The sequence below is a fragment of the Pleuronectes platessa genome, chromosome 11 (assembly GCF_947347685.1).
Source record: "Pleuronectes platessa chromosome 11, fPlePla1.1, whole genome shotgun sequence".
NCBI classification, from domain to species: domain Eukaryota; kingdom Metazoa; phylum Chordata; class Actinopteri; order Pleuronectiformes; family Pleuronectidae; genus Pleuronectes; species Pleuronectes platessa.
In genome coordinates, this window is record NC_070636.1 from 23,076,022 (window position 1) to 23,092,586 (window position 16,565).

General features: G+C 50.8%; 1 protein-coding gene across 2 annotated transcripts in view; it reads left to right on the top strand.

The window, feature by feature from the left end:
• LOC128451409 (histone H2A) overlaps nucleotides 1-16,053 on the top strand; it is a 41,284-nt gene extending 25,231 nt beyond the window's left edge. Inside the window, exons 1-2 of one of the 2 annotated variants that reach the window (XM_053435235.1) lie at nucleotides 15,246-15,326; nucleotides 15,432-16,053. In XM_053435235.1, the coding sequence (XP_053291210.1) occupies nucleotides 15,246-15,326; nucleotides 15,432-15,632 (282 nt within the window). In that variant the 3' untranslated portion in view covers nucleotides 15,633-16,053. Of the gene's footprint in view, nucleotides 1-15,226 lie in introns of those variants that run through there. The other variant, XM_053435236.1, reaches the window with a different exon arrangement.
• Nucleotides 16,054-16,565: the final 512 nt, after the last annotated feature.

Below are 16,565 nucleotides of genomic sequence, written 5' to 3' on the forward strand. Positions count from 1 at the left end.
CCGCCCCGGTCTCACCTGCATAAATTGGGGTGAGACCGGCCGCTCGTTTCCCTACTAATAGCTTTTTCTTCAGCCATAGAGGAAAACCAGTGAGGCCCAAGACTTAAAGGGCTGCGCCTATACTCATAGAATCTAGAGTTACAATACGTAACTAACGTTCTATATCGTATAGGCTTCGCCCTTTAAGGCTATCGCTAGTGGGTTAAAGGCGAAGCTCGATGTTGTCCATGCCTCACTGGGTCTGTACAGTACCACAAGCATAAACACATCTGCCTAATAACCATCAACCATTCCAGACGTCGTGATGGAATAATGTAAAATATTCCAATACGGAATGGTCAGGAAAGACAACTGCTGTAAGACGTGGCAGACGAAAGTTACGCACTGTAACAGTCCAGCAAATACAGAGTAGAAATCAAACGTCTCTCCCCATCTCCAAAGATGGAAGGGAGAACGTCATACAGAGGCATCCAATAATCCATCACTCTGACAAAACACTCAGTACAGAGTGAGTCATGGAGAAACGGGAAACATCCTGCAGATAAAAGCGGATGAAGGAACAGGGAGAAGACCAGGAAGCTGCAGTGCAGATATCTTCTACCGTCATTCCTCCATGCAAAGCCGCCGAGGAAGAAATTCCTCTGGTGGAATGTGCTCTGATGCTCTGTGGGGGGTCCATGCCCGATGAAATGTAAGCCTGTGAAACGGCCTCACAAAGCCAGTGAGACAGGCGCTGTGCCGACAGAGGGAGCCCTTGAGAATGCTCCCTGTAATGCACAAACAGACGCTGAGAACGTCGCACCATGGCCGTGCGCGCAACATAACATGCCAGTGCGCACAGGACAGAGAAGATGGGAAGTTTCCTCTTCCTCTGAATTGTGAGGGGGTGGGAAAAACCCCTCCAAAGTGATCACCCTGGATCGGAAAGAGCTCGTGATGCTTTTAGGTGTAAAAGCAGGATTAGGGCGTAGAATAGCCGAGCTGCCATCTCCTTGGATCCGAAGACATGAAGGTGCCACAGAGAGAGCAGATAAATCACTAACCCTCTTTGCAGATGTCAAAGCCAACAACAAAGCTGTTTTGACTGACAACAATTTAAGTGGAATTTGCTCCAATGGTTCAAATGGAGCTTTCACCAAAGCACGTAAAACCAGAGCTAAATCCCACTGAGGGGCCAAGGAACGTGACACTGGCCTGTCTCTTCTTACTCCCCTCAGGAAACGCTTTGTCAGAGGATGACTGAACACTGTTCTGCCACCGAACCCCTCATGACAGGAAGAAATAGCAGCAGCGTATGTCTTCACCGTGCTGAAAGCCAAATTCCTATCCATCAAAAGCTGGAGGAATGACAACACCTGAGGCAGGGGACACACCGTGGGATCCAGACTCCTGTCTACACACCAACGCTGAAAAGCGCTCCATTTGGATGTGTATGAAGCTCTGGTAGATGCGGCCCTGGCGCCCTGGATAGTGCGCACAACATCTTGAGAGAGACCCTGCCTCTCTAAATGTTCCCGTTCAGCGGCCAGGCCCACAGACGCTGACCTATCATCGGGTAAAGGCCAATGTATGCTTCTGCGTTTTAACGGACACGGACAGATAGGACCGCCCTCTCCAACGTGGAACGCCCTCTCCGTGCCTCTCCGAGGCTCCTCGGAGAGCTTTTCGTGCCGCGCTCATTTTTCTAAACCAAAATCACAACTACGACTCTGTGATTAATGTGACAAGTGTGTCCGACTGACGGTGGCTGGTTAGAGCACTTACAGCATGTGTGTACGGTCACATACGGTTATAACGAACTTTGATAACAGGGGTAGCGGGCTAGCCACCATGCTAACTGCGGTGGGAACAGCGCAAAAACCCGCTGACTTTAATCCCACGGCTGTCATGACACTGTTTCTCAAACACCGTCAGGTTAGAAGCAAACACTTGGTAGTAGTTAGTATCGGCTGTCCGTGCTGACTGTGTGTGGAAGCTGGGGGGAGCTAGCTGCCTCCGTGTAGCTTCAAGCTGTTGCAGCTGTTGAATTAGCAACGCGTTTGGAAACAAGACCGGGGAACCGCTGCGCTAAGACACGATAACAAAAGCATTTTGACCCGCTGGGTGTCACTTTATTCAGCAAAAACTGTCGCGTCATCAACATCCTGTTTCTGTTACCATCGTTCCCTGTGTGTGAGGAGCCGGGAGGACGTAAATAAACCAGCGTGGACTTCTTCTATATACCTCATGAGGTAGGCTTCTCTATGCTCGAATTCAGTGGCGCCATCTACTGATCTGGCGGTGAATTGTTTTCACAACAAAAAGGCTCGTAGAACTATAAATCAAAAAGGGTCCGTCCGATCCGTCCGTCCGTCATTCCGAAACGGACTCGGAGAAGCATACTGAGGCCTTAATTCCTGATCGCTCCTCCTGCCTGAGAGAGAGCGTCTCCGTGCCACGGAATCTCCCATGGCAACACTGATATCAGCCGTTGCAGACATGGAAACCATGACGCGCCTGTGCGCTCCGGAGCCACGAGGATGGCTGACAGCCGTTCCTCCCGTACACGATCCAAGAACCGTGGGATCAATGGCCCCGGTGGAAACGCGTAAAGAAGCATCCTGGGCCACGGCCGATGCGCTAACGCGTCCACTCCCAGCGGAGGATTGTCCCGCACGCTCAGAGAAAACCACAGAGCGCACTGTGCGTTTCCGCGAGAGGCGAACAGATCCACCTCTGCTTTGCCGAACCTGTTCCAAATCTGAATCACCAGTTCGGGATGAAGGCTCCAATCCCCATGTCGAGGACCTCCCCTTGACATGATGTCCGCTCCCGTGTTCAAAACACCGGGAATATACACTGCCCTGACTGACAGGAAGTGTGTGTGTGTCCACAGCAGCAGCCGCCTCGCTATGTTGAGCAGCTGCGCGGAGCGCACTCCTCCTTGGCGATTTATGTAGGCTGCTGTCGCCTTGTTGTCTGTGCGGACCAGGATGTGTTGATCCCGCAACAGTGGCGCAAAATGCTGGAGTACTTTCCACACCGTGAGGAGCTCCAGTGCGTTGATGTGGAGAGACATGTGGGCTGGCCACTGTCCTCCCACCACTTGTGACAGACACGTTCCCCCCCATCCCGAGAGAGATGCGTCTGTGAACACTGAAATGTGTGATGCAGCTCTTCCCAGCGGAACTCCCGCTGACAGTGTGCGGGGATTCTTCCAGTGGATTAGATCTGCGTTCACTGAGGGAGGAACGGCAACCATGCGTCTTCGCTGACGCATGCAGTGTAACCTCGGCTCACAATCCTGTCCATCCATTTGTCCATCAAACATACGCGCTGCCACTCTGAGTAATGCTCTGAGAGGGGGCGTGCACTTGCTTGGTGCTCTGTGGTTGTCATGGTGACGAGCCAAGCTAGAGCCCTGGCCGCCGTTGTTTGCATCGGAGGACTCTCCGGAACAACCCATGGGGGGCTCACAGCGAAAGGGCTGATCAGAAGCCCCCGGAGCACACATGCTCTCAACTGCACTTGCGGTCAGACTATGACACGGGGATGACGCGTCGATGTCAGATAACTGTTGCATAGGATGTCCTTTTATTTTACAAGGCTCCTGAACGCATCTCTTATGTGCAGTCAAACCCTCGCTCCTTGATCAAGGAGGAAGGGAGACGCTGAGTGCAGATACAGTGTGTGTGCCGTCCATACGAGGCGTGGAGACGGCTCTCGATGGCTCATGGTCACACTTACTGTCAGCAGAAAAAGGTGTGGGGAAAAACTCTGTCTTCGTGACAGAGGAGATGTACTGACTTAATGTGGTGAGGTTGCGCCGTGTATCAACGGGCAGTTCACAAGGTGTGGGGGATGTGTGTGAAACAGTGACAACGGAGCTAGCTGACTCGGAAGTAGACTGTTTTATTCGAAAATGTTCCATTTTTAAAACACACGAATCCCCCCCAAAATGTCAGAATCTCCTCCCCTGGTTCCTGGGAGGTTCCTCCGGCGGGTTGGACCAGGAAGAGGGCGCTGGCCGCGTTTTCCCCCAACGCGGTGTCTGCCGTGCGGTCTGTGGGCCCACGCGAGGAGGAGGGGGCTGGTCAGGTTGAACGGGGGGACGAGGCGCTGCCGCGGGACGCCTCGACCGCTGATGGAAAGGAGCCCGGTGATCTCGCCGGTGATCCCGTTGTCTGCTCTGACGGGAGGACCGGGGCATGTGCCTCTTGAACTGGTCAGCCGCATCTGCCGTCTTCTGCATCTCATCGAGCGCAGTCTGCAGCCTTGGCCCGAAGAGACCGTCCGAGCTGATGGGAGCTCCCAGGAGCTCCTTATGCAGCTCTCCGACAGATTGGAGCGATCAAGCCAGACACATCTGTGGATCATGGTCTGCCAAGCGGAAATGCGGGACGTCGCCGTAGCGACGGCGGCACTCAGGGAGAGCACCGTGCTCGCTGCTTTGGCCAAGTCCTCTGCCCGATCCGTGAGGTCAGGCTCCTCCGTCATGGACTTCATCCAGTGTGCCAGCAGCGCTACATTGTTGGCTGCGGCTGACGCCTGGGCAGAGCATTGGTGGGAGCGGTCCGCCAGCCTCGCCACCATTTGGCTCGAAGGGGAGGGGGGCGTGGGCCGCCGTCCCCCGAGAGGGTTAACCTTCACCCCGAACACGGCAGCCAAACAAGGCTCAAGTGGAGGGACCGGGGGGAAACCTCGGTCAGAGAGCCCCACCACCCTTGTGATGGGGACGTAGGTGAGAACCGGCGCTTTCATCTTGGCCGGTTCCTCCTTCGCGCTGTCCTGGTACTTGCCAATACCCGGGAAACGGGGCCAGGACACGTCCTCGCGGGCTCTGCGTGACGGGGCGAAGACACCAACCGTGTCAGCTGCCTGGAGGCGGCCGCCTTCCGGATGATTCCCGGCAGCTCTGTCATGAGGGCACCGATGGCCGTCAGAGGAGTGCGAGCTTGCAGTGAATCCAATTCATCATCCGACGCCTCGAGCTCGAGGGGGGGATCTGCTGGAGGATAAGTTTGCTCTTCAGCTCCGGGAGCGGAGTCAGCCGACTCCGGTCCACTTTCGAAAAATTCGATGCCGTCGTCCAAGCTGAAGTCGCGCTGCGACGCGAACCCGTCACCGTCCATGTCAGCGTAAGCCTCAGCTCGCCTGCGTCTCTCGGGCTCCTCGAGGAGTTTGCAGGTGGCTCCGGGGGTGAGCGCCAGACCGGCGTGAAGGTCATTGGACATGATGTACCCGGTCCGGCAGGCCGGGCACAAGCGGATGTTTGATCCGTGCTGCTTCATGGCTGAAGAAAAAAGGGAAGCGAGCAGCAGGTCTCACCCCAATTTATGCAGGTGAGACCGGGGCGGGGCCCACCGTTGGTGGGCGTGGACTAAAGTTTTCAGTGCTGCGCATGCGCGTGAGGGATAAACCCACTAGCGATAGCCTTAAAGGGCGAAGCCTATACGATATAGAACAGCTGGACAGAGTTCAGCTCCAACACACACTGACTCTCTAATTAAGTCATGTATTGTTATTGTCAATCAATCAATCAATCAATCAAATTTTATTTGTATAGCCCGTATTCACAAATTACAATTCATCTCATAGGGCTTTAACAGGGTGTGACATCCTCTGTCCTTAACCCTCAGCAAGAGTAAGGAAAAACTACTAAAAACCCTTTTAACAGGGTAAAAATACGTAGAAACCTCAGAGAGAGCCACATGTGAAGGATCCCTCTCCCAGGACGGACAGAAGTGCAATAGATTCCACGTGCAGGAAAACATCATCAAGATTAAAGAAAAAAAACAAAAAAAAAACAACCCCAGGTTTCTCTTCAGCACTGTAGCCAGGCTGACAGAGAGTCACACCTCCACCGAACCTAGTATTCCTCGATCCCTAAAAAGCAATATCTTTATGACCTTTTTTAATGATAAAATTCAAACTATTAGAAATAAAATCAACCATCTCCTGCCCTCAATTGGCACTAATACCCTCCCAACAACAGAGATCTCAGAAACGGCTGAGAATCCTACCCATTACTTAGACAGCTTCTCTCTGATCACCCGTGATCAGTTTACCAAATTAATCTCAGGTTCTAAACCAACAACCTGTATCTTAGATCCCATTCCTACCAAATTACTTAAAGAAATTCTGCCCCTAATTGATAGTTCGTTACTTAACATTATCAATCTGTCATTATCATCAGGTTATGTACCACACACTTTTAAAATAGCTGTCATCAAACCCCTACTCAAAAAACCCACCCTAGACCCAGAGGTTTTAGCCAATTACAGGCCAATATCTAATCTCCCCTTCATTTCTAAAATCTTAGAAAAAGTTGTTGCCAATCAGCTGTGTGAGTTTCTCCGGGAAAATAATATATATGAAGACTTTCAATCGGGGTTTAGAGCCAATCACAGTACAGAGACAGCCTTGGCCAAAGTCACTAATGACCTTTTAATAGCCTCAGATCAGGGACTTGTGTCTGTCCTCGTTCTGTTAGATCTCAGTGCAGCATTCGACACAATTGACCATCAAATTTTATTACAAAGACTCAAACAGTTAATTAACATTAATGGAACCGCCCTTAACTGGTTTAAATCGTATTTTTCTGATCGCTCCCAATTTGTGCAAATTAATGATGAGTCATCTGTGCGCACCAAAGTTAACCATGGTGTTCCACAGGGCTCTGTGCTCGGCCCAATTTTATTCTCATTATATATGCTTCCACTAGGAAACATTATCAGGACACACTCGGTAAATTTCCACTGCTATGCGGATGACACCCAGTTATATTTGTCAATAAAACCTGAACAAAGTAATCAATTAACTAAACTTCGTTAGTTAATTGATAGTTAACATGTCTCAAGGACATAAAAACCTGGATGACCCGCAATTTTCTCTTATTAAACTCAGACAAAACAGAGGTTATAATACTTGGCCCCAAACACCTTAGAGATGCATTATCTAATGATATAGCTGCGCTAGACGACATTGCCCTTGCTTCCAATGAAACAGTCAGGAACTTGGGAGTGATCTTCGATCCTGATTTATCCTTTAATAGTCACTTAAAACAAATTTCTAGGACCGCTTTTTTCCACTTGCGTAATATTTCAAAAATTAGACATGTCCTTTCCCAAAAAGATGCAGAAAAACTAGTCCACGCCTTTGTTACATCGAGACTGGACTATTGTAATTCAGTATTATCAGGCTCCAGCAGTAAGTCGTTAAAGACTCTACAGCTTGTCCAAAATGCCGCAGCACGTGTCCTGACGAGAACAAAGAGAAGAGAGCACATTTCTCCAATATTAGCATCGCTACACTGGCTTCCAGTTAAATCTAGAATAGAATTTAAAATTCTCCTCCTCACCTTCAAGGCCCTTAATAATATAGGGCCTTTTTACCTTAAAGAGCTGTTAGTACCTTATAAACCCGCTAGAGCACTCCGCTCCCAGAATTCAAGCCTACTTGTCGTCCATAAATTCTCTAAAAGTAGAGTAGGAGCCAGAGCTTTTAGCCATCAAGCCCCTCGGCTGTGGAATAATCTACCACTTTCAGTTCGGGAGGCAGTCACCATCTTTTCGTTTAAAAGTAGGCTCAAAACCTTCCTTTTTGATAAAGCTTATAGTTAAAGCTAATTAGTGCGCCAGAACGTTACTTGTTCTATTTTATGACACATGACACACGGAGCTTCTCTTTCCAGCTTCTCCTTCCTCTTCTCCATCCCTATCCCCCTTCCCCGGAATCCCTTTGCTTTATCACCCGCAGATCCAGGGCCTCTGTGGCCGCACCATGGATTGCGGTTTGTGGATCGCACACCGGGGGTCGCAGTGTTGGATCCAGTGTGGCGGATTCTGAGTCATGTGGGCTGATCGTGGTGCTGGTGGCGGACCCTGTGTCGCGTTGGCATTGGGCACGGGCGGTGGACCAGGACCGCGGTGGTGGCTTGTGATGGGTCCTGGTGGGCGGCGGTGGACGGTGACTGAGGACTGGAGTGGCATCTGGTCTGGATGGTTGCTGAGCGTGGACTGTGATCGCAGCGGAACTGCTTGGCATGTCATGTTGGGGTTGTCCTTCGGGATGTCCTTCGGGATGTCTACCACTCATCCAAATATAGCTGTCCAAGTGGAGATGGGGGTTAATGCCCCTGAACCTCAGATACAAACAGATTATTCTAAACTACTGGTCAAACCTACAAGGACACAAAGAAGAAGTTATGTATATACAGCAACTAAAATGGCAAAAAAAGTATCAGGTTACTTGAAAAACCACAGTGCAAGAGTTCCTTTTCCTCCTGTATGACATGACTTTTATATTCAACAACAAATTAAGAAATTGGGCAGAGATAGTAGAGGTAAGACTACGGACTACACACAATACTATAGACCCAATATATACAGATGGGTAAAAGGAGCCAAAGGAAGGAAAGACTAGGTTTCCTTTCGTTATCCCAGAGTTAAATGTAAATTGTATACACAGTAGAGATAAAAAAGTTATAGTATGTTCAGATTCACTATCAGCATTGTTGTCATTACATTCCATCTCATCCCATTGCAGAGCAGATATTATTTATGACATATATGAAACACAGACTACATTATTCAAGAACTGAAGTCAGATTCATGTTGGTCCCAGCTCATAGGGGCATTGAGTGAAATGAAATAGACAATTCACTCACTAAACAATCATTAAAACATGAAATAATTATAGAGGAAACATTCAGTAAAACCTTAAAAAAAACAATAATAATGAGTACCATCATGACTGACTGGCACAATCATTTGGTATGAGGGAGGGAAATGAGGCCATATGTATCGGTTAAAGCAAAAAGTGTGGGCAATGAAAACAACAGGGAAAAACATCAGAGAAGAAAAAAAATATATCAAGGCAAGGACAAACAGCACTACATACCATGCAGTCAAAAGGGATACATCCATAATGAATGTGAACGTGGTTTAGGGGAAGAAATTGTGGAATATGTCATCAGTCACAGCCAAAGATATAACACAGACCGAGGAAAGCTACAGTTGGATCAGAGGAAATGTGGGGTGGAAGTGTGAAATCAGAAGAACTTGTTAGGTATATGGGAAGGGAAATATGAAATCCTGTCAGAGTTTTTAAAAGAAACTGGATAAATTAGAAATATTCAACTTTAAATTGAGGGGCGGGGGGTTGTTTGGTTTGAGAAATTATATCAAGAATATGAATAAACAAAAAACTAAACAAAGAAAACACTCCAGTACAGTAGGTGGCGGCAATGCTCCTTTAACATTAGGTGCTACCCGCAATTAAACAACAAAGAAAAGAAGATCCCCGGGTCCTGATTGGTGAGAGGCTCCCCCTGGAGCTCAGCGCTGCCCGAAGGAGCAACCCACCGCTTGAGTCCCCGCTGCTTATTGGAGGAAAGTGCCGGCTGTTCTCTCTGGTTGGTCTGGCATGAATCGTCCCGCTCGATCCGCGGATATATAAAGGAGGGCTCGAGCTGTTCTATATCGTATAGGCTTCGCCCTTTAAGGCCATCGCTAGTGGGTTTATCCCTCGCCCGCATGCGCAGCACTGAAAACTTTAGTCCACGCCCACCAACGGTGGGCCCCGCCCCGGTCTCACCTGCATAAATTGGGGTGAGACCGGCCGCTCGCTTCCCATTTTTCTTCAGCCATGAAGCAGCACACTACTTCCAACATTCGCCTGTGCCCGGAATGCCGAACCGGGTACATAATGTCCGATGACCTCCACCCGCGCTGCGAGTCCTGCCTCGGCCCGGAACACGCCGGTCGGGCGCTCACCCCCGGAGCTAACTGCGCCTTCTGCAAACTCCTCGAGGAGTCAGAGAGACGCAGACGAGCTGAGGCTTACGCTGAGATGGACGGCGAAGGGTTCGCCTCGCAGCACGCTTTTAGGCTGGACGAAGCCATCGACTTTTTTAATAATGATCGTGGACCGGAGTCAGCCGACTCCGCTCCCGGAGCTGAAGAGCATTATCCTCCCGTAGGTTCACCCCTCGGGACCGAGGGGTCGGACTACACAGACACTCCGGTGTCCGCTCAGCCTTCGGGCATTGGTGCCCTCGTGCAGCTGATGCCAGCAATGATTGAGAAGGCCGCGACTTCCAGGCAGCTGTCGGTGCCATTTCCGCAGGTCGCGGCTACGCCAGATAACCTCATCGGTGTCGTCGCACCGGCACGTCGGCCCCGGCAGGACGCGTGCTGGCCTTGTTTCCCGGGGTTCCAGGATTACATGGCCCGATCAGCGGAGGAGCCTGGGAAATTGAAGTCCCCGGTCCTCTCTTACACCCCCTTCACAAGAGTGGCGGGGATTTCCCAGGATGGGTTCCCACCTGTGCCTCCTTTAGAGCCGAGCTTGGCCGCTGTCTTCGGCGTGAAGGTGAATCCGCTCGGGGGTCGGCGCCCTGTACCGCCTTCCCCTACGGGCCAGACGATGACGAGACTGGCGGACCGCTCACACCAGTGCGCCGTCCAGACAGTGGCAGCAGCTAACAATGTAGTGTTACTGTCCCACTGGTTACACTCCATGTCTCTAGAGCCACACCTCCTGGCTGATAGAGCGGAGGATCTGACCGAGGCCACCCGCATGCTCCAGACCTTGGGTGCGTCCATCGCGGTGGCGGGTTCCCGCATCTCATCATGGCAGACGCTCGTTCATCGAGGTGTCTGGCTGGAGCGCTCCAACCTCCCGGAGGGGCTGAGGAAGGACCTCCTGGAGGCGCCGATTAGTCCGGACGGACTCTTCGGGCCTCGGCTGCAGACGGCGCTCGAAGAAATGCAGAAAACAGCAGATGAGGCCGACAGGTTCCGGAGACACCTGTCTCGAGTTTCTCGTCCACAGGATCCCCGGCGAGACCACCGGGCTCCTTCTTACCAGCGGTCAAGACGCCCCGCCACAGCCGTGGCGGCAGCATCTCGCCCCCCTGCTTCGACTGCCCAGCCCCCACCTCCTCCTCCTCGGGCGGGCCCGCCAGCTGAACGACAGAATCCTCGGTGGAAGAATCGGCGCCCGGCCTGTACCTGGTCCAACCCACCGGAGGAACCCCCCAGGAAACAGGGGAAGAGATTCTGACATTCGGGGGGGAATATGTGTGTCGAGTTCAAGGGGAGTTTTGTAATAAAACAAAAAAATGTTCCCCAGAAGAACAAATCCTCTAAACAGTCTGCCCCTGAGTCCGCTGGCTCTGCTGCCACTGTTTCACACACATTCCCCACACTGTGTGAGCTGTCTGTTGATCCACGGCACAGACTCACGACATTAAGTCGGTACATCTCCTCTGTCACAAAGACAGAGTGTTCCCCCTCACATGTTTCTGCTAACAGTAAGTGTGACCATGAGCCATCGAGCGCCGTCTCAACGCCTCGTATGGACGGCACACAAACTGTATCTGCACTCAGCGTCTCCCGTCCTCCTCTCTCGAGGAGCGAGGGTTTGACTGCACATAAGAGATGCGTTCAGGAGCCTTGTATAATAAAAGGACATCTTAAACGACCATTCTCTGACATCGACACGTCTTCCCCGTGTCAGCGTCTGACCGCAAGTGCAGTTGAGAGCCTGTGTGCCCCGGGGGCTTCTGCTCAGCCCTTTCGCTGTGAGCCCCCCATGGGTTGTTCCGGAGAGTCCTCCGATGCGAACAACAGCGGTCAGGGCTCTGGCTTGGCTCGTCACCATGACAACCACAGAGCACCAAGCAAGTGCGCGCCCCCTCTCAGAGCATTACTCAGAGTGGCAGCGCGTATGTTTGATGGACAAATGGATGGACAGGATTGTGAGCCGAGGTTACACTCTGCAGTTTGCTTCCCCCCCGCCGCGATTCAACGGGATAGTGGAAACAATCCTGTCATCTCAGGAACATTGTCTCGCTCTTCAGTTAGAGCTACGGGAACTTTTGAGGAAAAATGCAATTTCCAAAGTTCCCCAGGGAGAGGAGACACAGGGTTTTTACTCCCGTTATTTCCTGGTCCCGAAAAAGACGGGAGGAGTGAGACCCATCCTCGACCTGTCTCTGTTCAACAAGTCGATCATGGAGAGGCGGTTTCACATGCTCACGATCAAACAAGTGTTGGAGTGTGTTCACCAGGGAGACTGGTTCACCTCCATAGATCTGAAGGACGCATATTTCCACGTGTCGATCGTTTCGAAGCACAGGAGATATCTGCGCTTCTCATTCCAGGGGATACAGTATCAGTACAACCGCCTGCCGTTCGGTTACTCCCTGGCTCCTCGCACTTTCTCCAAGTGTGTGGAGACGGCGCTGGAGCCGTTACACAGGACAGGGATGAGAGTGCTATTCTACCTGGACGACCTGCTATTATTAGCTCGCTCCAGGGAGGAAGCTGCGCTACAGACAAAAACACTGGTGTGTCATTTGTCGAGCCTGGGCTTCACAATCAACTGGAAGAAAAGCTCCGCTCTCCCCGCCCAGTTCGTGACGTATCTGGGGGTGGAGTTAGACTCCGTCAGCATGAGAGCGCGGCTCTCACAGCAGCGATCAGAGGCTTTGACAGCTCTTCTTCGGCGCGTCACGCCCCCCAATGTTGTGACAGTTCTCTCTGTCATGCGCCTGCTGGGCATGATGTCAGCAGCTCACGTGGTAGTGCCCCTGGGTCTGTTACACATGAGACGTCTGCAGAGATGGTTCATTCGTCTGCACGTCGATCCTGTGCGTCAGCGAAGAAGCATGGTTGCCGTTCCTCCCTCAGTGAACGCAGATCTAATCCACTGGAAGAATCCCCGCACACTGTCAGCGGGAGTGCCGCTGGGCAGAGCTGCATCACACATTTCAGTGTTCACAGACGCATCTCTCTCTGGATGGGGGGGAACGTGTCTGTCACAAGTGGTGGGAGGACAGTGGCCAGCCCACATGTCTCTCCACATCAACGCACTGGAGCTCCTCACGGTGTGGAAAGTACTCCAGCATTTTGCGCCACTGTTGCGGGATCAACACATCCTGGTCCGCACAGACAACAAGGCGACAGCAGCCTACATAAATCGCCAAGGAGGAGTGCGCTCCGCGCAGCTGCTGAACATAGCGAGGCGGCTGCTGCTGTGGACACACACACACTTCCTGTCAGTCAGGGCAGTGTATATTCCCGGTGTTTTGAACACGGGAGCGGACATCATGTCAAGGGGAGGTCCTCAACATGGGGATTGGAGCCTTCATCCCGAACTGGTGATTCAGATTTGGAACAGGTTCGGCAAAGCAGAGGTGGATCTGTTCGCCTCTCGCGGAAACGCACAGTGCGCTCTGTGGTTTTCTCTGAGCGTGCGGGACAATCCACCGCTGGGAGTGGACGCGTTAGCGCATCGGCCGTGGCCCAGGACGCTTCTTTACGCGTTTCCACCGGGGCCATTGATCCCACGGTTCTTGGATCGTGTACGGGAGGAACGGCTGTCAGCCATCCTCGTGGCTCCGGAGCGCACAGGCGCGTCATGGTTTCCATGTCTGCAACGGCTGATATCAGGGTTGCCATGGGAGATTCCGTGGCGCGGAGACGCTCTCTCTCAGGCAGGAGGAGCGATCAGGAATTACCCGATGATAGGTCAGCGTCTGTGGGCCTGGCCGCTGAACGGGAACATTTAGAGAGGCAGGGTCTCTCTCAAGATGTTGTGCGCACTATCCAGGGCGCCAGGGCCGCCTCAACCAGAGCTTCATACACATCCAAATGGAGCGCTTTTCATCGTTGGTGTGTAGACAGGAGTCTGGATCCCACGGTGTGTCCCCTGCCTCAGGTGTTGTCATTCCTCCAGCTTTTGATGGATAGGAATTTGGCTTTCAGCACGGTGAAGACATACGCTGCTGCTATTTCTTCCTGTCATGAGGGGTTCGGTGGCAGAACAGTGTTCAGTCATCCTCTGACAAAGCGTTTCCTGAGGGGAGTAAGAAGAGACAGGCCAGTGTCACGTTCCTTTGCCCCTCAGTGGGATTTAGCACTGGTTTTACGTGCTTTGGTGAAAGCTCCATTTGAACCATTGGAGCAAATTCCACTTAAATTGTTGTCAGTCAAAACAGCTTTGTTGTTGGCTTTGACGTCTGCAAAGAGGGTTAGTGATTTATCTGCTCTCTCTGTGGCACCTTCATGTCTTCGGATCCAAGGAGATGGCAGCTCGGCTATTCTACGCCCTAATCCTGCTTTTACACCTAAAAGCATCACGAGCTCTTTCCGATCCAGGGTGATCACTTTGGAGGGGTTTTTCCCACCCCCTCACAATTCAGAGGAAGAGGAAACTTCCCATCTTCTCTGTCCTGTGCGCGCACTGGCATGTTTTGTTGCGCGCACGGCCCCGGTGCGACGTTCTCAGCGTCTGTTTGTGCATTACAGGGAGCATTCTCAAGGGCTCCCTCTGTCGGCACAGCGCCTGTCTCACTGGCTTTGTGAGGCCGTTTCACAGGCTTACATTTCATCGGGGATGGACCCCCCACAGAGCATCAGAGCACATTCCACCAGAGGAATTTCTTCCTCGGCGGCTTTGCATGGAGGAATGACGGTAGAAGATATCTGCACTGCAGCTTCCTGGTCTTCTCCCTGTTCCTTCATCCGCTTTTATCTGCGGGATGTTTCCCGTTTCTCCATGACTCACTCTGTACTGAGTGTTTTGTCAGAGTGATAGATTATTGGATGCCTCTGTATGACGTTCTCCCTTCCATCTTTGGAGATGGGGAGAGACGTTTGATTTCTACTCTGTATTTGCTGGACTGTTACAGTGCGTAACTTTCGTCTGCCACGTCTTACAGCAGTAGTCTTTCCTGACCATTCCGTATTGGAATATTTTACATTATTCCATCACAACGTCTGGAATGGTTGATGGTTATTAGGCAGATGTGTTTATGCTTGTGGTACTGTACAGACCCAGTGAGGCATGGACAACATCGAGCTTCGCCTTTAACCCACTAGCGATAGCCTTAAAGGGCGAAGCCTATACGATATAGAACGTTAGTTACGTATTGTAACTCTAGATTCTATGAGTATAGGCGCAGCCCTTTAAGTCTTGGGCCTCACTGGTTTTCCTCTATGGCTGAAGAAAAAGCTATTAGTAGGGAAGCGAGCGGCCGGTCTCAACCCAATTTATGCAGGTGAGACCGGGGCGGGGCCCACCGTTGGTGGGCGTGGACTAAAGTTTTCAGTGCTGCGCATGCGCGCGAGGGATAAACCCACTAGCGATAGCCTTAAAGGGCTGCGCCTATACTCATAGAATCTAGAGTTACAATACGTAACTAACGTTCACTGCAGTTTCTCTTGACGTGTCTTAGGAAACAATCCACATCCATTATGTCTGGCAGAGGTAAAACCGGCGGAAAGGCCAGAGCGAAGGCAAAGACTCGCTCCTCCCGCGCTGGGCTCCAGTTCCCCGTCGGCCGTGTTCACAGGCTGCTGCGTAAAGGCAACTACGCACACCGCGTTGGTGCCGGCGCCCCCGTCTACCTGGCGGCTGTGTTGGAGTACCTCACCGCTGAGATCCTGGAGCTGGCTGGAAACGCCGCCCGCGACAACAAGAAGAGCCGTATCATCCCCCGCCACCTGCAGCTGGCCGTCCGCAACGACGAGGAGCTCAACAAACTCCTGGGCGGAGTGACCATCGCTCAGGGCGGCGTGCTGCCCAACATCCAGGCTGTTCTTCTGCCCAAGAAGACCGAGAAGGCCCCCAAGTCCAAGTAAAGCAAAGCTTCTGGAAACCACCGACACAAAGGCTCTTTTAAGAGCCACACACTCTCCTCCAAAGAGCAAAACTCCTCATGTCAGACAGCAACTTAAAGTATACACAAAAGACGTTTTTAGATTGGATTCAACTTTATTGTCATTGCACAGTACAAATGCTTGTTAAAAACCAAATGCAGTTTAGCATATAACCAGAAGCGCAATAAAAGGCAGTAATAGTGCAGAGTGCATATTTAAAGTGAAGTGACATTTGTTAATACATAAGATATGTACAGTGATAAATATATATGGAATAGTGCAGTATTTAGAGGTATTTTGTGATATAAGAACGATGAATACACTATGAGCAAGATACATATATATGCATATATATCTATCTATATAAATATGAATACACTATTGGATGCATAAAAGATACAAACTTCAAATTGCAGTACGTCGAAGGTACATGGATCCTTGGCATACATCTCTCATGATGGACGGTATGAATGCAAAAACAACACATACTATCTTAATGAAATAGAAACTACTGTGGGTAGAATAAATTTAATGCAACATTCACCCTCTTTACATTTGTCATTATGCAAATCTAGGGTGAGAAGTAAACATATCTATTGGTTACACATCTTACAAACTATTATATGATAGTAATGTAGTCATAAACAATCACTCTGGTACCTTTGCTTAATCTGTAACATGAGCTTTTAAAAGTTAGGTGCCGTGTGTCCGGTCACATGTTGGATTAAAGACGTATTTCACATGAATCAGGTTTTCATATGTGTGTCAGTAGTAGTCTGCCTCTCCTTCACACAAAGTCTAAAGCTATGTTTATATATTATTTGATGTTAACTAACTTCTAAATCTTAACATTGAACGAAAAACCTTAAATATATTTCTATCAAACTTGAGTCCCTTTAGTTAAGAACTGTCTCT